Raw genomic sequence first — 24,008 nt, 5'->3', positions numbered from 1 at the left:
TACACACACATATATATATATATATACACACACACACAAAAAAATTTTTATTTGTTAGTTTAGTGTAGCAAGAAAAATGTAATAAAAATATTGCAGAATGTTCTCTGCAGAGCAGGCATACGCCATGCTGTGCTCTAGCAGTTCCGGCAGCGGTACGGACACTGCGTCAGAAGCAGAACTTGGCTCAGAAAGCGACAAGTTCTGCTTCTGCCACTGGACCCCCCAGCCCTTTGGTGGTGGACGCAGCTGTCACGGGTGAAGGGTCAGGAGCAGTCCCTAGTAATTCAGTCCCTCCTGCAATGTGGGATCCTGCAGTTTCTTTTTCCACCATTTACAGCGACTCCAAGCATCAACACTGATGTCGCAAATTTTACCCCCTATAATTTTTTTAATTTGTTTATAGGCGATCAGGTCCAGGAACTAATTGTCCAGCAGACGAATTTATACGCCAGGCAATTTGTCACCCAAAATCCCAGGTCTTACTATGCCAGAGGATGGATCCCCACAACCGTCTGTGAGATTAAAAATTTTTTGGAAATTACCCTAAACATGGGGATAGTAAAAAAAACCTCTATCCGCTCCTACTGGGCTACCAGCGCTATCCACAGCACCCCTGTATTTGCTGCTGTCATGGCCCGAACGCGCTATTAGACTCTAATGCGTTTCATGCACTTCAGACAACTCCCAAATCCCCCCAAGAAGTGACCCAGGCCATGAGCGCCTCAACAAGTTAAGACCCCTCATCTCCCTCCTATCTGAGTAATTTGTAAATTTATACACCCCAGGCCAAAAAATAGCGGTAGACGAGTCCCTTATGTCCTTCAAGGGCCGTCTATGGTTTCGCCAATACATCCCCTCCAAAAGAGCCCGATACAATGTGAAACTCTATAAGGTGTGCGAGAGCACAACGGGCTACACCTGTGGCTTTTAAAAAAAAAAAAAAATATATATATATATATATCCTCTGGGCATCCTGGGGGATTAAGTTGGCGGTCCGTGCCTATATATATATATATATATATATATATATATATATATATATATATATATATATATATATATATGGGCACGGACCGCCACCTTAATCCCCCAGGATGCCCAGAGGATGTTGGCATTAGTGGGAAAATTGTCTGGGAACTCATGGTGCCATTCCTACAGAAGGGGTACCATGTGTACACCGACAATTATTAACCAGTGTCCCCCTGTATAAGTCCCTCCATGCTGCTAATACAGGGGCCTGTGGGAAGGTATGCAAAAATAGAGTCGGCTTCCCTCAACAACTGGTGTCCAGGCGAATAGAAAGGGGTGCGACACTCATTTGCAAGCAACCAGTTGCTCGCTGTCAAATCCAGTGATAAAAAGGAGGTTCAAATGCTCTCCACCGTGCATGAGGACACCACAGTGGCAGTGAGAGAGAGGGGCGCTACCTCTGATAAGAGGAAACCGGTATGTGTGGTGGACTATAACAAGTTCATGAGGGGAGTCGATCTATCTGACCAGGTCCTACAACCGTATCTGGTCAATCGCAAAACTAGGGCCTGGTATAAAAAGGTAGCGATCTACCTCATCCAGATGGCTACTTATAACAGCTATGTGCTCTACAAGACCCAGGGAACGCTCAGTTTCCTCCAATAAACATTATAGAGAGTGCCTCCTGTTTGACTCCCCCGCACCTGGCGAATCCTTTGAGTCAGAGGAAGTCAAAAGGCTAACTGAGCGCCACTTCTTATACCCCGTCCCTGCCACTGAGAATAAGGAATACCCCCAAAGGAGATGCCGGGTGTGTAGTAGACATGGAAGGAGGAGGGATACCGCGTTTTACTGCCCCATGTGCCCTTCAAATCCAGGCCTCTGCAACTTCCCCTGTTTTGAGACCTATCACACAGTTTCTAATTATTGATTTTATATATAATTTAGGGAACACCAAAAAGGGTGGGGTGGGGGATTCATTTTAGGGAGTCAATTTCATTTATTAATATTTTTTGTTTTGTTTCTGGGCTTTTCGAGGGAGGGAGGGAGGGATTCTCACGGGGAGGTAGTAAAGTGTATTTATTTCAGACTGTAAGGCCTCATGCACACGACCATAGCCATGTGCACGGCCGTGATTTTCGGGTCGGGCGGCTGCGGACTGTCAGCGGACTGTCAGCCGCGGGCCGCCCGCAAATCGTACGACATGCACATGGCCGCCGTCATTGTTTTCAATTTTTTACTGAATGTTTAACCAATAAAATAACTTATTCATTGAAATTTGGGAGACGTGTGCTGCTGTTCAACCACGCTTTTTCTGAGGATATCCTGTGGATATGTCATAAACGTCCCTCGTGGGAAAACCCCTTAAAATAAATAATTACAGTATTTCTTCAGATAAACAACAGTAGATCAAATAATATCTTGGTTTTAAATAAATATCTTTACTATCAGAAGATAAAGAGCCATCACTGCTGCTGCCCATGAAAAAAAAAAAAAACTTACTTTTTTCAACAAATCTTTTTCTTTTGCACACTGTATTTGAGTCTTCTCCTTTTCCACCACCACATGAGCAATTCTTTGCTGCTCAAGGCTAGACTCTGTCTGATGCAAGGCATCTCGCAATACTTTAATTTCGCCATTCTTGAAAATAATATCATCTTGTAGTATCTTCAGCTGAAAGTACAAAATGAGAGAAAAAGGAATTACCACATTGACAGAACAAAGAACAAAACTTGGCTGTTTTCCTTCCACAGCCGTGATGTCTGTAGAAAAAGTAGATCGGCATTGTTTAAAACCTGAACTTCCTAATGCTGGAATCACACATGCGTTTTCGTGGCCGTTTTTGTGCAAAAGCCAGGAGTGGATCCAAAAAGAAGGAAAAGTATGAAGGAAGGACTCACACTTACCCTCTTCTTTTGTATCCACTCTGTTTAGCGGGGGAAAAAACTGCATGTGTGATTGCAGCTAGGGTTGCAAGACGCAGTGATACAATTTCGATCCTGACAAAAAGTGTGTGCGCGCGTTCAGCATAATGTGATGTGGCTGGCGCTACACTAAAGAGCACCGGCACAGAAGACCGAGAACATGGCGGGCACACTGCAAGACACCCTCATGTTCAGTCTTCAGTGCTCATTAGCGCAATGTTGGCCGCATCACCTCATGCTGACCGCGCGTGCACACGTGATGTCAGGAGCGGGGCAATGGCAGCCCTGATCTAACTTCTGTTTTCCGCCGCTATTCCCTTGAATGGCGTGATCAAAGCTGACAAAAGCATTCAAGTGGAAAAGGGGGGGGGGGGGGGATGTCCCTTGGATCGCGTAAAAGGGAATCCCTGAGACGCAATCGAGGGACATATCATATACGGGCAGACAGCCAAGGCTGTCTATCCATATTTCCTGTAAGGGCATACTTAAGAGGCTCTGTCACCAGATTTTGCAACCCCTATCTGCTATTGCAGCAGATAGGCGATGCAATGTAGATTATAGTAACGTTTTTATTTTTTAAAAACGAGCATTTTTGGCCAAGTTATGACCATTTTTGTAGTTATGCAAATGAGGCTTGCAAAAGTCCAAGTGGGTGTGTTGAAAAGTAAAAGTCCAAGTGGGCGTGTATTATGTGCGTACATCGGGGCGTTTTTAATAATTTTACTAGCTGGGCGTTGTGATGAGAAGTATCATCCACTTCTCTTCAGAACGCCCAGCTTCTGCCAGATCACGCTGTGACGTCACTCACAGGTCCTGCATCGTGTCAGACGAGCGAGGACACATCGGCACCAGAGGCTACAGTTGATTCTGCAGCAGCATCAGCGTTTGCAGGTAAGTAGCTACATCGACTTACCTGCTAACGCCGATGCTGCTGCAGAATCAACTGAAGCCTCTGGTGCCGATGTGTCCTCGCTCGTCTGACACGATGCAGGACCTGTGAGTGACGTCACAGCGTGATCTGGCAGAAGCTGGGCGTTCTGAAGAGAAGTGGATGATACTTCTCATCAGAACGCCCAGCTAGTAAAAGTAGTAAAAACGCCCCGATGTACGCACCTAATACACGCCCACTTGGACTTTTACTTTTAAACACACCCACTTGGACTTTTGCAAGCCTCATTTGCATAACTACAAAAATGGTCATAACTTGGCCAAAAATGCTCGTTTTTTTAAAATAAAAACGTTACTGTAATCTACATTGCAGCGCCTATCTGCTGCAATAGCAGATAGGGGTTGCAAAATCTGGTGACAGAGCCTCTTTAGGTGTGTCCTATCAGTACACAGGCTAATGTACTGGCATATAGATATATGCCAGGACATTAAAGCTAAAAAAAAAATAAAGTAAAAGAAATAAAGTAATGTTTGCAATAAAAACATTTTTTGCAATAAACATTAAAATAAAAGTCTTAATACATAAAATATACACATTCGGTATCGTCGCGACCGCACAACAAATTTATAGCATGAATGATGTGTACACTATGAAAAAAATTAAATAAAAACTGCTTTCTTTCACTTATTAATGTGAGGCACGAGGTTATGAATTTAGTACCTCCATGTGCCTCTCATTAATAGTAATTAACCCATTCATGAACCTCTCATATTAACCCAGTGTTGTTCATTATGGCTGTGAGAAACATGATGGAGTGAATTACTATTAGGCCTTATTCACACAAGCGTATTTCACGTCCGTGTGCTGTCCGTTTTTTTTCACGGACACCACACGGACTTATGAAAATCAATGGGGCTATTCAGACATGCATTGTTTTTCACAGAGTGTGTCCGTTACGTGAAATTTACCGCACGTCCGATTTTATGCGTTTCTGCGCACCATGCAACCCATTAAAGTCTATGGGTGCGTGAAAAAAACCAGACAGCACACGGACGTCATCCGTGTGCTGTCTGTAATTCACGCAACAGGTGCTAATGAAATGAGGGGAGAAAAAAAATAAGTGGATTCGAGGAGGAATCTTCCTGCTGATGGCAGGAATAATTCTGCAGCAGATTTTGCGGCGGGACCCAAGCATAATCCACCGTGAGAACATAGCCCAAAGTTAGGGATACACATAGCGTAAATACTGCGGATTATCCGCAACGTATTTAATTGCAAAAAATGCGCAGAGTAGTACAGTAGCCTCTGTGTGGGTGAGATTTGAACAGAGCTCATCCACACTCAGAGGAAAATCTGCCATAAAACCATTCATAAATTGACCTGCGGTGCGGTTTTTTAATCCACCGCATATGAATTTATGCTGCAGAATCGTGGCTCTTCTGTTGCAGATTTTCCCCATTGAATTGATTGGGCAGGTAAAACCCACAACAAAGAGCTATGTGTTGCAACTTCCACCGCAAAAATCACAAGTGAGAAAAAAAGAACGTTTTTTTTTTATTTCACATAAAAATAAGTTTATACTGATCACCGGCAGTAGACATAGCGGCACGATCCTCTATTCGGTGCGCAGCCTACCTGGGATGACGTTTCATCTCATGTGACTGCTGCGGCCAATCAAAGGCTGCAGTGTTCACTTGGACTACAGTGTCATCCCAGGAGGCCGTACTACGCTCAGAAGAGAGGGATGTGTTGTCATAAATACGACATGGGCAAGTCCTTTTTTTTTCTTTTATTGCTGCAGGATTTCCGCATCTGACATGCCACCCGAAAAACTGCACCACAACTTGGGGTGCGGTTTTTCAGACAGAATTCCCTGACGCTACCAGGGCAGATAAGATGTGTACTTCTTGGCAGCGTATCCGCCTACTGTGTTCCTACCCAAATACCGATCACATCTAACATTACCCGAGGGTCTATAACGTCGGGAGTATTTCACGACTTATACATTCCACAGATGCCACTGTAGAGGCATAGGTCGCCCATAGGCTCCCATGTAAAAAGAAAAGCCTACTGCCCTATTCCTTACAGTTGAAAAAAGGTAAACCAGCCCGGAAGTGTCCGAAAAGAACACTTGTGGTGAAGAGGCTATAGAAACATATGGAGCATTTGCCGGGAGCTTTGTTTTTTGTGGAACAAGTCATTTTCAAATGTACCCTAAAATGGTTCTATCCCCTGTAAATTATTGTTTTACATTTTATGAACTTTCTTTGGGAGAGGGTGGTTAAATAAACAAAAGAAAACCACGTTACACGTTCACTGTGCGGCATAAACATATTACCTTTATTCTATGGGTTGGTGCGATCACGGTCAATACCAAATATGTATTGTCTTGGTTATTTATTTTTTTTATTACTTTTGCACAAGAATAGTAAATATCATGGAAAAAAAAAAAAAAATGACGTAGGATTTAGGTCACCGTAATTTCTTAATACAACCATTTTGGGTTAAACATAACCTGTGGATAAACTTTTAGTATTTGCTTTGGGAGGAGATGGGGGGAAAAAAAAAAAGTGAAGTTTTTTTTTTATTTTTTTTACGTTTTTCAACGTGCGGCTTGAAAAACATGTTAACTTTATCATATGGGTTGTTACGATATCACCACTATCATATGCGTATATTTTTTATTTTTTTTAACACTTTTAAACATTATTTATGTATTTTCTTTTTTTAAATAAAATTTATTAAATATTATTTAACCCCTTAAGAACGCAGCCTAGTGTGGGCCTTAACCCCTTAATGACCAGCCTATTTTAAACCTTAATGACCAAGATATTTTTTATGTTTTTCCATCGTCGCATTCCAAGAGCTATAACTTTTTTATTTTTGCGTCGATGTAGCTGTATAAGGTCTTGTTTTTTGCGGGACAAGTTGTATATATTTTTTTTCATCCTAAATCTACGCCGTTTACCGTGTGGTATAAATAACACAATAACTTTATACAGCGGGTTGTTACGATTGCAACGATACCAAATTTGTATAGATTTTGTATGTTTTACTACTTTTATACAGTAAAAACGCTTTTTTTTCAAAATTATTTGTTTTTGAGTCTCCATATTTGAAGAGCCATAACTTTTTTATTGTTCCGCCGATGCGGTTGTATGAGGGCTTTTTTTTTTTTTTTGCGGGAAGACTGCGGAAGGTAGTTTTTATTGGTACCATTTTGGAGTAGATGCGACTTTTTGATCACTTTTTTTTTTAAAGTCAGGATTCACAGAAAACTTTATCCATAGTTTTGCTTAATTTTTTACGGTGTTCACCGTGCGGGTTAAATAATGTAATAGCTTTGTAGTCCGGGTCGTTACGGACGCGGCAATACCAAATATGCGTAACTTTTTTACTTTATTTTGTTTTTTTTAATAGTAAAGCATTTTGTAAGGGGAAAAAGTGGGTTTTAAATTGTTATTTTTTTTTCCACATTTCACATTTTTTAATTAACTTTATTAAACTTTTTTTTACTTTACTAGTCTCACTAGGGGACTTTAATATGCGATCATCTGATCGCTATTATAATACACTGCAATACTTTTGTATTGCAGTGTATTACTGCCTGTCTGTATTACTGCCTGTCCGGCATGATCTAGCAGGCATTCACTACATGCAGACCTGGGGGACTTTATTAGGCCCCCGGCTGCCATCGGAAACACAGACACTCGGTGATCTTATCACCGGGTGTCGGTGGAATGAGACGGAGCTCCCTCCCTCTCTCCAAAGCAACTCAGATGTGGCGCACACTATTGAGCACCGCATCTGAGGGGTTAAACGGTTGAGATCGATACTTATATCGATCTCACACGTTCGAGCAGGGATGCCCCCAGCCCTCAGCTACCTCTGGCAGCTGAGAGCAGGGAGATTTGACGGCTCCCTGCTCTGTTTAGTTATTCTGATGCAGCGCAGTAAAAAGTTTTATGCATCAGAATAAAGCCCATTAGTGGCCGCCGTGAAAAGGCGTGTTGGCGGTCACTAACGGGTTAAGGCTCAGAGCCCATTTTTCAAATCTGACATATTTCACTATCTGGTAATAACTTCGGAATGCTTAAACCTATCCAAGTGATTGAGTGTTTTCTCGTGAGACATTGGGCTTTATGTTAGTGGTAAAATTTGATCAATATATTCAGTGTTTATTTGTGAAAAACAGCAACATTTTTAGAAAATTTGAAAAAAAAAAAACAAAACATTTTTCGGAATTTAAATGCATCTGCTTGTAAGACAGAGGGTTTTTACCACCCAAAATAGTTACTAGTTCAAATTTCCCATATGTCTACTGTATGTTGGCATGATTTTTTGTACATTCTTATTTTTTTCTAGGACGTTACAAGGCTTAGAACATAAGCAGCAATTTCTCATATTTTGAATAAAATTTCAAAAGCCACTTTATTTAGGTACCAGTTCAGAAGTGGCTTTGAGGAGCCTATATATTAGAAACCCCTATCAAACACCCCATTTTAGAAACTAGACCCCTCAAATTATTCAAAACAGCATATAGAAAGTTTATTAACTCTTTAGGTGTTTCCCAGGAATTTAAAGCAATGTAGAGGTGAAATTTACAAATGTAATTTTTTGGTCAGAAAATACTTTTCATTCCATTTTTTTCTGTAAAACAGAAGAAGGTTTTACCAGAGAAACGTAACTCAATATTTATTTCCCAGATTCTGCAGTTTTTAGAAATATCTCACATGTGGCCCTAGCGTGCTACTGGACTGAAGCACAGGCCTCAGAAGCAAAGAAGCACCTTGTGGATTTTCAGGCCTCCTTTTTATTAGGCACCATGTCCGGTTTGAAGAGGTCTTGTGTTTCCAAAACAGTGGAAACCCCCAAAAGTGACCCTATTTGGCAAACTACACCCTTCAAGGAACTTTTTGAGGGGTATAGTGGGCATTTAGACCCATCAGGTTTTTTTTGCTGCATTTTGTGGAATTAGGCTGTGCAATTGAAAATCAAATTTTTCCATAAAAGGTACAAATTTTTAATTTTGAAAAGGAATAAATGGAGAAAAAGCACCCCAACATTTGTAAAGCAATTTCTCCCGATTACGACAATGCCACATATGTGGTCACAAACTGCTGGTTGGACAAACTGAAGAGCTCAAAATGGCAAGAGAGCTATTTGGCATGTAGATTTTGCTGGATTGGTTTCTGGGCGCCATGTCGTATTTGCAGAGCTTCTGAGATACCAGTACAGGGGAAACCCTTTAAAAGTGACCCCATTTTGGAAACTAGACCCCTTGAGGAATTCATTGTAGATTTGATGGTGTGAATGTGAATTTTTGATCAGTTTTTTTTGTTTTGTTTTTTTAAAGAGGCGTGGGGACTAAAAAAACAGCAATTCTACTATTGTTTTTTTATTAAATTGTATTTTTTTTTTTTTACAGCGTTCACCGTGCGCTATAAATGACATTCACTTTATTCTGCGGGTCGATACGATCACGGCGATACCATATGTTAATAGTTTTTTTTTATGTCTTATGGCGTTAGCACAATAAAATACATTTTATAAAAAATTATTTGCTTTTTGTGTTGCCTTATTCGAAGAGCCAGAACGTTTTTATTTTTCCATCAAGAAAGCCGTGCGAGGACTTGTTTTTTGTGTAACAAACTGTAGTTTCGATCAGTACCATTTTTAGGTACATGCGACTTTTTAATCTCTTTTTATTCCATTTTTTTGGGAAGTGAAGTGATCAAAAAATTTTAATTCTGGTATGGTTTATTATTTTCTTTTATGGCGTTCACCGTGCAGGATAAATAATGAAATACTTTTGTAGTTCAGGCCTTTACGGACGCGGCGATACCAATTATGTATAGTTTATTTATATTAATAATAAAAGGACTGATAATGGAAAAAGTGATATTTTTACTTTTATTACTTATAAAACTTATTTTTACACAACATTTTTTAAACTTTTTTTTACTTTATTACTTTGTGCCACTAGTGGACTTGATTTCAATATGGGGGGACCAGCACTCTGCAAAAGGGGTTTCCAAAAAATCCAGTCAAAATGTTCTTCTGATATGTCAGATATATGTGAGATCACACTGGGCAAGTCTGAAGCCTTTTATTCTAAAGAATCAGTGATCACAAACACCTCAGGTACTAGTCAGATTTTTGTTATAGCAAATCTGACAACATGCTCAAAAGACTGGTCAAATTAATGGCAATTTCAATGTCAGATTTCCAGTAACTAATCTATGAGCAGATTCACTGGGAGCTGCACTCTTTATAGAGCCCTTTCGATCTGAAAATCAATGGTAGCTTAAGCTCACATACTATCATTGTGAAAATCTGTGACAGTAAAACCTGGTAGCATCTCTTACATATAACAGTACACCGATTCTACGCGCATCATGTTAATGTAATAGATCTCCAATAAACAACGCCTGAAGAGTAATATTTCAAAATAATCTCTTACCTGTCGCTTTAGATCTTCATGCGGAGACTGCAAAACTTCAATCGCAGAAGTCTCATTATCAGTATGCGAGCCTGTCATAATAAAAAGGAGGCTTGCATTTAGATCACTGCTTGGGTGCGAGGACCAAACATTTTGTAATCTATCTAAACAAATAAAGGCAGCAAAAAGAAGAGGACCCCAAAAACAAAGTTTATTAGTGGCACTTCTAATAATAAATGGAACACTTCACCATGAATAAGATTACCAATAGTGATAAGGGAAACATACAGAATCCATCAAGAAATCAAGCTAGCTGAAGTAAAAAAGAGGATGTTGGTATTATGTAACAAAAATGTGAGAGAAATGCAATTTCAGAGTATATTACATGTAGTTTTTTCAGGCGTACTTCCAAGATGTCCCTCATATAGGGACAGGAAAAAGAGGTTAAAAGGCCCCATCCATCACCCACTTGCCAGAGTTCTTCCTGTCCCTACAGAGGACAGGTGCAGAGAGAATACTCCGCTACCTGAAGAGGTACCTGTAAAGGCAAAGGCGAGATTGGGGGGGGGGGGCTAAAAACATCACCTTACTTTCCCCTAATGTTTGCTTTGAACATTGGATAGGCCGTTTAGCTTCCCAACCCGGATGCTAACCTGGAGCTGCGGGGTCCTAAACTAGAACTCATAGCAGTCCGGCGTTCGAGGGATACAATGGCTGCATAGCGGAAACTCCGGTGGCATGTCTTTGGCGTGTGCAACCATTTTGGGTTAGATCAGATAGCAGGACTTCCCCCTCTGAGTGGAGATAACGACCGTGTCATACCGGATGTAGCGTCTGACACGGATGCCTTTTAGAATGAGCCAGCCGCGTCACCAGGAGCGATGTCAGACTACTTCTGGTTCGTGGCCATCTTGGGGAAAAGCGGTAAATTGCAAACTTCCCAGCTATAAAGGGGACCCGCACTGGTGTGGAAGCAAGTTTATAGATTATTAGTAGTATCCACCGCAGATCCTATATCTACTAAAACTAGATTGGAGATTATCCGTGTATTGGATTATATCCCCCTGTGTGATATGGAACCTTCTCATTCTGCTAGTATTCCCCGACGGGTCATGAAAAAATACCTACTCAGACAGTAAGACCTAAAAAAGAAGGTTAAAAAGCAGGCTACGTGCGGGAAAAAACTGCAGGATACGCATAAAATGCAATGGTGTCAGGTTTGCATCACAAAGCTATTGAAGGAGGAACAACCTTCATTTTTGTCCGAACAAAGGGCTATAATTCGAGAGGAAGTGAAACAGTTGGTAGCTTCCCTCATCCCACCTCAAGAAACTCCATCAGTATCCCAGACAAAAAGACCTCGGATGGAAGTGGATCAAAGCGGTGCCCCCCTTCTCAGGAATGCTATTTATCAAAAGGAGAATTGGAAGAAGGAGAAGAACCAATACCTTCAACCTCGTCCACAACAAAGAAATTTTATTTTTCTTCAGAGATGTCAGATACCCTAATTCAAGCAATTAGGGAAACCATGGATATTCAAGAAGAGGTTTAGCCCCATACCATTCAAGACGAGATGTTCGGTGGTCCTACAGAAAGAAAAACTAAAGCCTTTCCTGTAAACTAAAACCTTTATGAAAATGATTTTGGTGAAGTTGGAAGATTCAGAAAAGAGGCAATTTATTTAACGGGAAATCAAGAATAGACTTATTTTCAATTCAGAAGACATAAAACCCTGGTATGAAGTCCCAAATGTAGACATCCTGGTGGCAAGAGTCGCTAAGAAGACAGCAATCCCTTTCAAGATTCCTCGCAGTTAAAGGATCCAATGGACCGCAAGGAGGACAGACTGCTAAAAAAAACCGGTAATCATCAGCTTAATTTCTACTAACAACGCTGCTAAGTCAGTCGCAAGATCAATGTTTATCTTGAAGTTTTCGTCAAGTGGTTTTCGAGTTGATTCAACAAGAGAAGATATAGTCGAATCGCTCTATTTTACTCAAAACGGTGATTGGCTTTTTTGGCAGACGCATGAGCTGGATCAGTCAGGCTTGCCACCAGGAATGGTGCCATTTGTAATGCCGCTACAAGAGCGTTGAAACTTAAAACGTGGACAGGTGACCCAATCAAAAATCAAGCTTATTCTATTCCCTTCTCGGGATCCTTGATGTTTGGGCCCCTTCTGGATAACATGTTGGGGAACGCAACAGACAAGAGAAAACGGTTTCGAGAGGAAAAATCCAAGAAGACTTCTCAGTTTCGTAGATTTCAACAACAGTAGAGCTGTAGTGGTAAAGGGAAGTCGGGTCGCTGGAGTTACCCTAAAAGGTGTTGGAGGTCGTGGATTCCTTCTCAACCCCAACAATTCATTCCAGCCCACTGAACAATGACGCCAGGAGGGGGGGTGGGCTTTTGCACTTTTATACCAAGTGAACCAAGATAACCCCGAACCCTTGGGTTTTACAAATTATCAAAGAATGGTACAAAATAGAGTTCTCCTCTCTGCCTCCAGAGAATTTAAGTGAACTCGTAAAAATCTAAAAATCTCCAACACTTTATCATCATAGATGTTCAAAAACTTCTGCGACTGAAGGCGATATCTCCCGTGCCTCACAACAAAACATACAAGGATCATTATTCAAAAATCTTTGTGCTCACAAAACCGAACGGTTCTTACAGGAGAATCATCAACCTGAAGATGTTAAAGAAATTAGTGAAATGTTGGAGGTTCAAGATGGAGTCTATCCGATCTACTACTCCGCTGATAAATCAAGGTGCATCAATGTGGACGATAGTTTTTGATGCTTTTTATCACATCCCTGTCCATCCAACATATCAGATATCTCAGATTTGCAATTCAGTACAGTCCCTCCATCCTTCATTACCAGTTTGCTTGTCTCCCCTTCGGCATTTCCTCGGCTCCCAGGGTGTTTGCAAAAAATATGGCAGAAATAATGGCATTTCTAAGAAATCCGGATATGGTTATCCCATACTTAGACGTCTTTCTTCTGGTGGCAGATACCCCGTCCATCTTAAAAAAAAAAACCATCAAACCCAGGTCCTTGCCCTGTTACAAGATTTGGGTTGGAAAATAAAATTTGAAACATCAAATCTTCCTCCCCAAAATCAAAAATTCTTCATAGGAGTATTATTAGACTCCTCCCTTCAATATGCCTTCATACTTCACCTACAGAGTGAGGTGAGAATATTCTAGGGGAAAGCGAGCCGGTCATTAAGAGATGGGATGCAGGTTTTAGGATTGACGACATCCTGCATCCAGTCCATTCCGTGGAGTCAATTCCATTCTTTGCCTTTGCAGATTCTAATTCTATCCCAGTGGGATTGCAAACAAGATTCCTTAACCCCTTAATGACACAGTCAATTTGAGTTTTTTGGTTTTTTCCTCCCTGCCTTCCAAAAGCCAAAACTTTTATTTCATCGTCGACAGCCATATGAGGGCTTATTTTTTGCGGGACATGTTGTTGTTTTTCATGGAACCATATATTGTACTGGGAAGCTGAAAAATAATTATTTGTGGGGTGAAATTGGCAAAAAAACTGCGATTACGCCATTTTTGGGGGTTTTGTTTTTAAGGCGTCCATCAGGCGGTAAAAACTACATATTCACCTTATTCTACAGATTGATACAATTACGGCAATACCAAATTTATATGTTTTGCTTTATGTTTTACCACTTTTAAAAAAAAATACAACTATTTGCTACAAAAAAAAATAAAAATGTGTCGCCATATTTGAAGCGCCTTAACTTTTTTCCATCAATTTAGCAGTGTGAGGGCTTAAATTTTGCGGGCAAGCTGTAGTTTTCACCGATACTATTTTGGGGTACATGCGACATTTTGATCACTTTTCATTCCATTTTTTTGGAGAGCTAAGGTAACCAAAAAACAGCAATTTGCATGTTTTATATATCATTTTTTACACCATTCACCGAGCGGGTTAAACAATATTGTGATAGTTCGGACTTTTACAGACGCGGTGATAGCAGTTGTGTTAAAAAAATATATTTTAAAAAGAAATGGGAAAATGGTGTTTTTTGAACTTTTAATTTATTTTTTTTTGGAACATTATATAACTGTTTTTTAACTTTTTTTATTAGTCCCCTAGGGGCATGATATACTGCAATACTAATGTATTGCAGTATATCGTGATACTGTCAGTCTCCTTTCAAAGGGTACAAAGATGGCAGACCTGGGGGCCTTCATTAGGCCCCTAGGCTGCCATAACAACCATGGTCACCCACCTATCGCATCGTAGAGGCGCGTTGGAGGGGGCGCCCCCCTCACTCTAACAATTGAAATGTTGCGATTGATCGCAGCATTTAATGTGATAAAAGGGGCGGAATCAAAGTAATATTTATTTCCGCCCGTTGCAATGAAGTGTCGGCCGTATAACACAGCCATCACCCACTGAGTATGGAGCGAGTGCAGTCCGTGAGCCCGATCCATACTTCTCTCCCATTATTAAAATTCATCATGGAAAGTAGGAATTAGATCTACCGGTAATTGTTTTTCCAGGAGTCCATCATGACAGCACCCTAAGGGTATGTTCACAGGTTCTCGTCCGTTACGGCTGAAATTATGGAGCCGTTTTGAGGAGAAAACAGCTCCTGAATTTCAGACGTAATTGCTCGTACTCGCGTTTTTCGAGGCGGCAATTACGGACGTAATTGGAGCAGTTTTTCAATGGAGCCAATGAAAAACGGCTCCAATTACATCTCAAGAAGTGACATGCACTTCTTTGACGCGGGCGTCTTTTTACGCGCCGTCTTTTGACAGCGGCGTGTAAAAAAACAGCCGGTGTGCACAGAACATCCGAAGACCCATTGCTTTCAATGGGCAGACGTTTGCCGGCGCTTTGGAGCCGTATTTTCGGAAGTTAAGGCGTAAAACGCCCGAATTACATCCGTAAATAGGGCGTGTGAACATACCCTTACATTCCCTCTCATTATTAGAATTTGGATTCGGGCAGCCAACATGTCAGTTATTATCCCTAAAAATAAAATAGGGTTGCAACCATCCTGGTGTAGTAATTGAAAAAAAACTGACAAATGGGTGGTGGGAGGGTCCTTTTAACCGCTTTGTCTTACTGTCCCTATAGACGTAAAGAGGGCAACTTCCTGTGGTGCCGTCATGACGGACCCTGGAAAAACGATTACCGGTAGGTCTAATTCCAACTTTCTGAGCATATACGCCTTGAAACACACTAGCCTACAAACGGAATCCTATGGAATTTTAAAAAAGCCTCGTAAAAAAAAAGTCATGTAAAAAGTAGTATCATGTCAATTCTTGACGTGTTTTTGGAGCCGGTTTTCCATTGACACTATGAAAAATGGCTGAAACGATTCAAAACACGACTTGAAATCAGAGGCCGTTTCCCTTGTAATCAGCGCAATAATTTTCAGCCACTTCTTTTTGTATGTGTCAACATACCCTGACATGTGAAAGCCAAAACTCTTTAACCCCCGGATGTTCCTAGTCTGCCTATTTATGTTCGTTCAGCATATACCTCATACTGCAGCAACCTTAAAAGGGGTTGTCCACTACCTATCCATCGGTTAGGTCATCAGTATACAATCAGTGTGGGTCTGACTACCGGACCCCGCCCCGATCAGCTGCTACAGCTGCCTTCAGGCACCGGACGTCCATGCCAGAAGCAGATGGCTCCGGTCACAGAATAACAGCCGAGATGCAGCTCTGTTCCTATTCAAGTGAATAGGAGAAGTGCTGCAGTTCTGCAGTACGGCCGCTATGCAATGCACAGAGCCAATTGCTTCCAGCTCTGTGCAATGACATTCGTTGCCTGCAGGCGGCGATAGTAGCTGATCGGTGCAGGGTCCGGGTGCTGGACTCCCACCGATCGTATACGGATGACCTATTCGGTGGATAGGTCATCAGTTGTCCGGTAGTGGACAACTTTTTTTATTTGAATTCAACAAGCTGTAAATGAAGCGCGTCCCCGTGAACGCACTCAGAGACAACTCAGGTTATTTTGTTTTGCAAAATGACGGAGCCTCCGACGCAGATGAGAACAGGACCTAAATTGTACATAAACTAATTTTGTAAATAAAACACATACCCAAGATATCTCTTCCTCGTTTTGGTGGTGCAGGTCTTTGCGGCTGTAGGAATTTAGATGCTGGTCGACTATTTATCACATTGCCTTGGACATGATTTGTACGATTGTTTGCTGCCCCGGAGTCCTGTGTATACGCCTGAGAGGCTATGATGTCAATTTCCTCCAAATCATCAGCTGTGAAGTCTTCTCCATCACCAAAAATATCCTCCATGGCTTTAGACTTCGTACTACTGGTTGATCGGTAACGCTTTGTTGGAGGATATATTCCTTGATCAATGCAGGGAGAATAGACACATTGGTGTATTGCAGGGGTGGAGTTGGCATTAACCCTATTTGCACTGTATAACACGGAGATATCCCTTTTCTTTGTAAACAGGGCGTTTATTGACATAATGTGCCAGACGATCCTCTGTAAGAATAAACAGAGCGGTAATTAATCAAGGGTTATAAACTATAACGGCTGAAAATTTTAAAGGCTCGTTCCACTTTGGTGCTACTCAGCAGAAAGTACTTGGATTTCACCACGGCTGCGGCTACACTTCGGCCGCAATGCATGAACACAGCCTAAAAATACACTTACAGCTTTAACATTCCCACATTTCTGAAAAAACAATTGTTTCATCTAAAACTGCGAAATTTGCTACTTTTTAACCTGTGCAAGTCCCACCACAAATAGGTAGAAACTGAAGTGCCTGATCACATCAGCGTTGCCCTTCCGTTGTTTTGACGGAATCAATAGCGTAGTCGACTGCGTTATTGGATCCGTCAAAACAACTGAACCCTGTCACAAAGGTGACCAGCGGAAATCATTAACACCATTTCTGTCACCATTGAGATCTATGGTGAGGGAAGCAGAAGCTAAGGTTTCTGTTTGCCTTTCTGTTGAGGGGTTAGCCTGACGGAAACCTCAGACGGAATCCTCATCGGAAGGGCACTGCTGATGTGAACAGGCCCTAACAAATCGTGGCCATTGCAGGGAAAATGTGTTATTACATGGTGCCCATTGAAATACACAAGTGACCAGATAATAAAATATGGCAGTGTCTTTCATAAGAGGAGACGTTTTATGCAGCGGCTCTCCACTATGGCTATTCGAGGAGTATCACCCTATAAGAACTCTCCCTCTAATTCCTCAGCTCTCTCCATTGATGTTGTTAATGAGAAAAGAAACTGCAAAAACAAAAAATGCAACAAACCGCTGCATGCCCCAAAAACAGATATTGGCGGAGAGGGTTTTATTAAATTCTGTTCAATACAATGGTACATCTGGCTGCTGCGGTGAACCACTACGCATGCAAACCTGCACAAAAAACATAAGCATGCCCTTAAGGCTGGGGTCCAACGTATCGCAAATTCTGCGGGAATTTCCGCAACGGAATTTCTGCAGCTCTTACAGTATCAGCAAAGTGGTTGAGATTTTGAAAATCTCATGCCCACGCTGCTGAAAAAAACCACAGCGTAAACGTAAATACGTTGACCTGAAGTGCAGAATTTAAATCCGCAGCATGTCAATTTATGCTGCGTTTTCGTGATTTTCTGTTGCGGGCTTTCCCCATTGAATTCACATTTCAAGTCGTAGCGAATCCGCCTCAAAAGATCGCAACTCAGGGAAAACAATACCATACTTCGCCTCCTTCCTGCAGTTCGAACTCTTGGGATGACATTGCATCCCATGTGACCGCTGCAGCGTCACATGGCCTGCAACATCATTCCAGGAAGCCGGACTATGCGCAGAGAAGAGGGGTTAAGTATGATCGTCTTTTTTCTCGGCAGCTCTTTTTTCCGCAGCGGATTTTCCGTTCGTTTTTCAGATGAAAGGGGCTGCGGGTTCCAGGTCAGATATGTTGCAATGTTTTTACACATGCACATGTTGCGTAATTTTGTGCAGAAAATCTGCATCAAAATCGCAGGTAAACAGGTAATTCCACGGGTAAAATCCGCACCTAATAGTGCCTTTTTTTTGTGTGTTTTTAGGTGCGGTTTTTGCATTTTGATGCGGAAATAGGAGCGGTTTTATGCTGCGGATTTTGGTGCAGTTTTAAAAGAAAAAACTTGTCCGATACAATTTGCAGGTGGAAGTGCAATATAAAATTACATTAACATAAGCACCGCAGGTCAATTTACGTGCGGAAATATTCTGCAACGAGTAGATGAGATTACTTGAAGTCTCATTTACCTTGCTGGTACTAAAGTACTCTGCGGATTTGCAGGAAAACCCGCATGGCAAATCCGCACCTGAGGGCTCATGCACATGACCGTTGTTTTCTTCAGTGTCAAATCTGTTTGGCATTTTTTCGCAGATAGCATACTGAAACAATCGTTTCTATGGAGCCAAGCACACATACTTTTTTTTTTTTTTGCGGATCCGTGTCTCCGTTCTGGTAAATTATAGGTCATGTCCTATTCTTGTCCGTAATTGCGGTCCATCTCACCCATTTTAGTGCACGTAGCTACAAAAATACCGCACAGCACATAGAAGTCACTAGGATCTATGTTTTGCAGTTCGTAAAATGGAGACGGTTGTATGCCTGATGCCTTAAGTGTCTATTAAACCCTTATTCACACGACAGGGTTTCCCGGCCGGGTGACGGCCGTTCATAAAATGTCCGTCACACGGCTGCAGTAGGAACAATAGACCCCTAATGGGGCTATTCACACAACCAATTTTTGGCCGTTTACCCGGCACCCATAGAAGTCTATGGGGCCAGGTAATACACGGCCATCACCAGAATGTGTCCCGGGTGACGGCCGTGTCTTCTGTCGCTCGCGCTCTCTCTCCTCCTCCTCACAGTGCAGAGTGCATGTGAGGAGGAGGAGGGTCTGTTTTTCTTCCTTGTAGGAGTCGGAATCCCCAATCCCAGGTCGGGGATTGGAGATTCCGCTACAGGAGAAGTGAGTGACTACACTGTCCATATATGGACACAGCGAAGTCACTTGACCCTGTGGCCGGGGATTCCTCTCCAGGAGAAGTCAGTGACTACACTGTCCATTACCTACCAGGGGGGGGGGGGGGGGGGCTGGGTGTCATTACCTACAGAGGGCTGTATGTGGCAACAAAATTAAATGAAATTCATCCGATTTTAAAACGGACAGGGGAAAAAAATAAAATAAAAAAAATCGGATGTAAAACGGGTCAAAATCGGGCGTTAAAAACGGCAACACGGCCCGGAACAGAATCGTAACGGATGCAAAACGGCCTGGAAAAACTGACCCTGTCGTGTGAATAAGGCCTTAAAGACACAAACAATCTTAATTTTTTCATTTTAGTTTTTTTCTCCACATCTTCCAAAAGCCATACCTTTTTATTTTAGTCAACATAGCCGAATGAGGGCTTGTTTTTTTGCGGGACAAGTTGTAGTTTTTCATGGCATCATTTATTGCACCGCATAATGTACTGGGAAGCTGAAAAATAATTATTTGGTCAGGTGAAATGGGCAAAAAACAGCAATTACGCCATTTATTTTGGGGGGGTTGTTTGTTTTTTCAGCATCCATCAGGCGGTAAAAACTACACGTTCATTTATTTTACAGGTTGATACGATTACGGTGATCCCAAATTTATATATTGTTAGTTTTTTTCCAAAAGTGGTAAAACCAATTTGCTAAAAAAGTAATTAAAAAAAATTTGTTTTGTCGCCATATTCTAATAAGCATAACTTTTTTCATTTTCTGTCAACGGATGCCACTATATAGTCATACAGTAGCATCTGTCGGCCATAGGCTCCTATTTTTTTTTTTAAATGTATACTGTGCGGTATACTTTTTCTTTTGCAGGATGCAAAGAAAGACTGTGCTATTCCAATTTCCATACAGTTGAGAAAAAAAAGATATACCAACGTATACAAGTCCAACGGAGGCCAAAAGGAGATTATTTTGGATAACTGTGTATGAATTATCGCCAAAAAAACATCCGGACTCACCCCAATTGTTTTCAATGGGTGGAAGGTGTGTTTTTTTCCCGCTGGGCGGCTTCTGACCGCTCGCGTGAGAAAAAAAAAGCAGCAAGTCCTTTCTTGCCATGGTTTCCGCCTCTGAACTCCCAATGAATCAACAGGAGGCAGAAAAGAACCGCGGCGCTCGTTTATGAGCGTTTTTCACAGCGTTTTTTGCCCACGGTCCTTGCATTAGCTTCAATGGCCACAGGGGAAAAACTGCAAGAAATAAAGCAGAGGAAAAACGTGCAGGCAGTTCAAAATCAGCGTCAAAATTCCTGAAAGAATTCTGAGGCAGATTTTTTTCTGCCTACAAAAAACTGTGTGAACAGGGCCTGGCTTGTTTGAAGCAGGCGGAAATGTCTCAACAGTTCTGATTGGATGAGGGGGCGTTTAAGATTCTTTCAGAATTTAGGTGCAGATTAAGATATTGAATTACAATGGGGCTACCCACGTTGGGATTCCCTGGTTATTCTGCGTAATTAGCTGCGTATTACTGTGTGAGGATAGACTTAAAGGGGTATTCCCACCTCAGACATTTATAGGTTACCCTTCAGATAGCCATAATGGTCCGCTAGATGCAGGTCCTATCTCTAGAATGGGGATTACGGACTCCCGTCCTACCTTCATCCACAAGTGGTTTTTGCTACACGGTTTATGGAACTTCCATTGGAATCGGGAGCTATGGGAAGAGTGTAGCTCGCTGTTCTACACCGTTTCCATAACTCCTATTCACTTCTATGGGAGTTCTGGAAACAGAGTAGCAAAATGTGCTTCGGGGTCTCCAGAAAATCAGCAAACTTGTAAATCAGTGGTCGGAGACAAGCAACAAAAGGCAGGACGAGTCAGGGGGCTCCGTTCTAGAGATAGAATTAGGACCCGCATCCACAGACATTTATAGCACATCCTGTGGAGCCCCCCTTTAACTGACATGTGAGATATAAGTTTTGCTTTTAGGGTATGTTCACACGAGGGCGTCCGTTACGGCTGAAATTACGGGGATGTTTCAGCCTGAAAACATCCCCGTAATTTCAGCCGTAACGGCATGTGCAGGCGCTTGAACGCCGCGTCAATTACGGCCATAATTGGCGCTGCTATTCATTGGAGTGAATGAATAACGGCTCCAATTACGGCCAAAGAAGTGACAGGTCACTTCTTTGACGCGGGCGTCTATTTACGCGCCGTCATTTGACAGCGGCGCGTAAATATACGCCTCGTGTGAACAGACAAACGTCTGCCCATTGCTTTCAATGGGCAGATGTTTGTCAGCGCTATTGAGGCGCTATTTTCGGGCGTAATTCGGGGCAAAAACGCCCGATTTACGTCCGTAAATAGGCCGTGTGAACATACCCTTAGCGTGTACACTTTGACCCCCCCACTTACTGTAAAACATGTTTCATGTTGATTTTATTAAAAAGGTTGTTACTGTGAAGTACAGTAATTGTATTTCAAATAGAAGGTGCATCACTTTTATTTCTCCCTCACGTTTCCCCACACAACCTAGTTTCCTTAGAGAAGTAACAGCACATGCACAAAATGGCTCAACAGCGTTAAGTGAAACAATACCGCATACTTTCGGCCGGTGTAACCCAGAGCCGTACCTGCCATAGCTGCCTGGCTCGGAGCTCAGGGCCCAGCCTTACGTTTTCCCCAACTTCCAGTCATGCTTTGTCGGCCAAATGTTTCTGACTAGCCGGGGAAACACAGGAAGAGGTCAACCAATCAGCGACGAGCTTGTATCCGGGTCCTTTGACAGAGCAGATAAACGTTCTAGATGTGAGAGGACAGCTGATTTGCTATCGTTCTATGTACAGGCTCTGAAGTAGCGCTCCGCAGTTTAGAACGTTCAGTCGTCTCTTTAGTTTCTGTTGGTTTTTTTTTCACCCCGCCGCTGCCACAAAAAAAAGTTTGCTTTTGGAAAATGTTATTTTTTTTAGAGCTTGCTGCTTTCTTTGAAGCCATTTGTCCAAGTTCACACTTTTTGTGGCAGCATTACTACTAGGGTATGTTCACACGCTGAGAGGCAGTTAGGGTATGTTCACACGAGGGCGTCCGTTACGGCTGAAATTACGGGGATGTTTCAGCCTGAAAACATCCCCGTAATTTCAGCCGTACCGGCATGTGCAGGCGCTTGAACGCCGCGTCAATTACGGCCGTAATTAGCGCTGCTATTCATTGGAGTCAATGAATAACGGCTCCAATTACGGCCAAAGAAGTGACAGGTCACTTCTTTGACGCGGGCGTCTATTTACGCGCCGTCATTTGACAGCGGCGCGTAAATATACGCCTCGTGTGAACAGACAAACGTCTGCCCATTGCTTTCAATGGGCAGATGTTTGTCAGCGCTATTGAGGCGCTATTTTCAGACGTAATTCGGGGCAAAAACGCCCGAATTACGTCCGTAAATAGGCCGTGTGAACATACCCTAACGTGTGAAAAGACAGACTGTTAACAGCTGCCTCGTTTCACACGTAAAAGCTCCTCCTCGTAATTTACGAGGCGTCTGAGACGCTCGTAAACCTTGAGCCGTGCTTCATTGATTTCAATGAAGAACGGCTCAAATTACGTGGCAAAGAAGTGCCCTGCACTTCTTTGCCGAGGCAGTAAATTTACGGGTCGTCGTTTGACAGCTGTCAAACGACGACGCGTAAATAACAGGTCGTCTGCACAGTACGTCGGCAAACCCATTCAAATGAATGGGCAGATGTTTGCCGACGTATTGTAGCCATATTTTCAGACGTAAAACGAGGCATAATACGCCTCGTATACGTCTGAAATTTGGCCGTGTGAACATACCCCTACCACACAGAACCGCTGCAAAGGAATTGTCTCATCTGAAGAGCACTTTCCTAGAATGAAGCAACAAATGCCGGTTTTGCTGTTTCAGATAGAAACAACAACAAAAAACAAATTAAAGTGGCAAAAACAGCACATGTATATCGCATAGAGGGACAACCGCTGCGGTTACTTTTTAAGGCACGTCTCTAATCCCGCCCAATCCCCGCCCATATACACCCATCTGTGTTGCCAGCAAAACATGATTTTTTTTTTTTTTTGTTAAACAATTAGTTTATAGGTGATTAAACATTTTTCTAATTTTTTATTTTTTTTTCACGAGTCAGGAAATATTATAAATTGGATTCAATTGGATTCTAATTTATAATATTTCCCATTGCTGGTCACTAGATGGAGCCATTCCCAAAATTGCAGCATTGCATGTGGTAAAGCAACCACATTGCTTTATGCTGCAAAATTGGGTAAAAAGCCCTCGCTCTAGTGAGCTCTCAGCATCCCCCCCCCCTCCTTTATCCTGGCTAGTGCCGGGATAAACGAGGGGATTGAACGGTCTAACCTCCTACACTGTGTGTCGCCATTTTTTGAGCTAACACACAGTGTAGTAGGTTTACATACAGTAGTAAACACACACAAACACGAACATACATAGAAATCTCTTACCTGCTCCTGCCGCCGCGGCTCCCTCCGGCCCGTCCGCTCCGTCTGCTGCCGCTGGTCCAAGTGCACAAGTCCGGAAGCCGCGACCGGAAGTAGTAATCTTACTGTCCGGCCGCGACTTCCGGTCCACAGGAAAATGGCGCCGGACGGCGCGCATTTCAAATTGGACTGTGTGGGAGCGGCGCACACAGACGGCGTACATTGAAGTGGATGGAAAGGGCCCCGTTCGCAGTCCCTATGGGACTGGAGCTGCCGTATTCCATGTCTGTATGTGTCGTTAATCGACACATACAGAAATGGAAAAAAA

General features: G+C 42.3%; 1 protein-coding gene across 2 annotated transcripts in view; it reads right to left on the bottom strand.

Annotated features, from left to right (window-relative positions):
- The window catches only part of ATRIP (ATR interacting protein), a 129,877-nt gene extending 107,828 nt beyond the window's left edge, over positions 1-22,049 (bottom strand). The window contains exons 1-4 of one of the 2 annotated variants that reach the window (XM_075833736.1): positions 21,850-22,049; positions 16,318-16,726; positions 10,247-10,317; positions 2,473-2,643 (exon numbers count right to left, since the gene is read on the bottom strand). In XM_075833736.1, the coding sequence (XP_075689851.1) occupies positions 2,473-2,643; positions 10,247-10,317; positions 16,318-16,708 (633 nt within the window). In that variant the 5' untranslated portion in view covers positions 16,709-16,726; positions 21,850-22,049. The remainder of the gene's footprint in view (positions 1-2,472; positions 2,644-10,246; positions 10,318-16,317; positions 16,727-21,849) is intronic. The other variant, XM_075833735.1, reaches the window with a different exon arrangement.
- Between the last annotated feature and the right edge of the window lie 1,959 nt (positions 22,050-24,008).

The sequence above is a fragment of the Rhinoderma darwinii genome, chromosome 7 (assembly GCF_050947455.1).
Source record: "Rhinoderma darwinii isolate aRhiDar2 chromosome 7, aRhiDar2.hap1, whole genome shotgun sequence".
NCBI classification, from domain to species: Eukaryota; Metazoa; Chordata; class Amphibia; order Anura; family Rhinodermatidae; genus Rhinoderma; species Rhinoderma darwinii.
The sequence above is the reverse complement of the archived record's forward strand: the minus strand, read 5'-3'. Positions and strand labels throughout refer to the sequence as shown.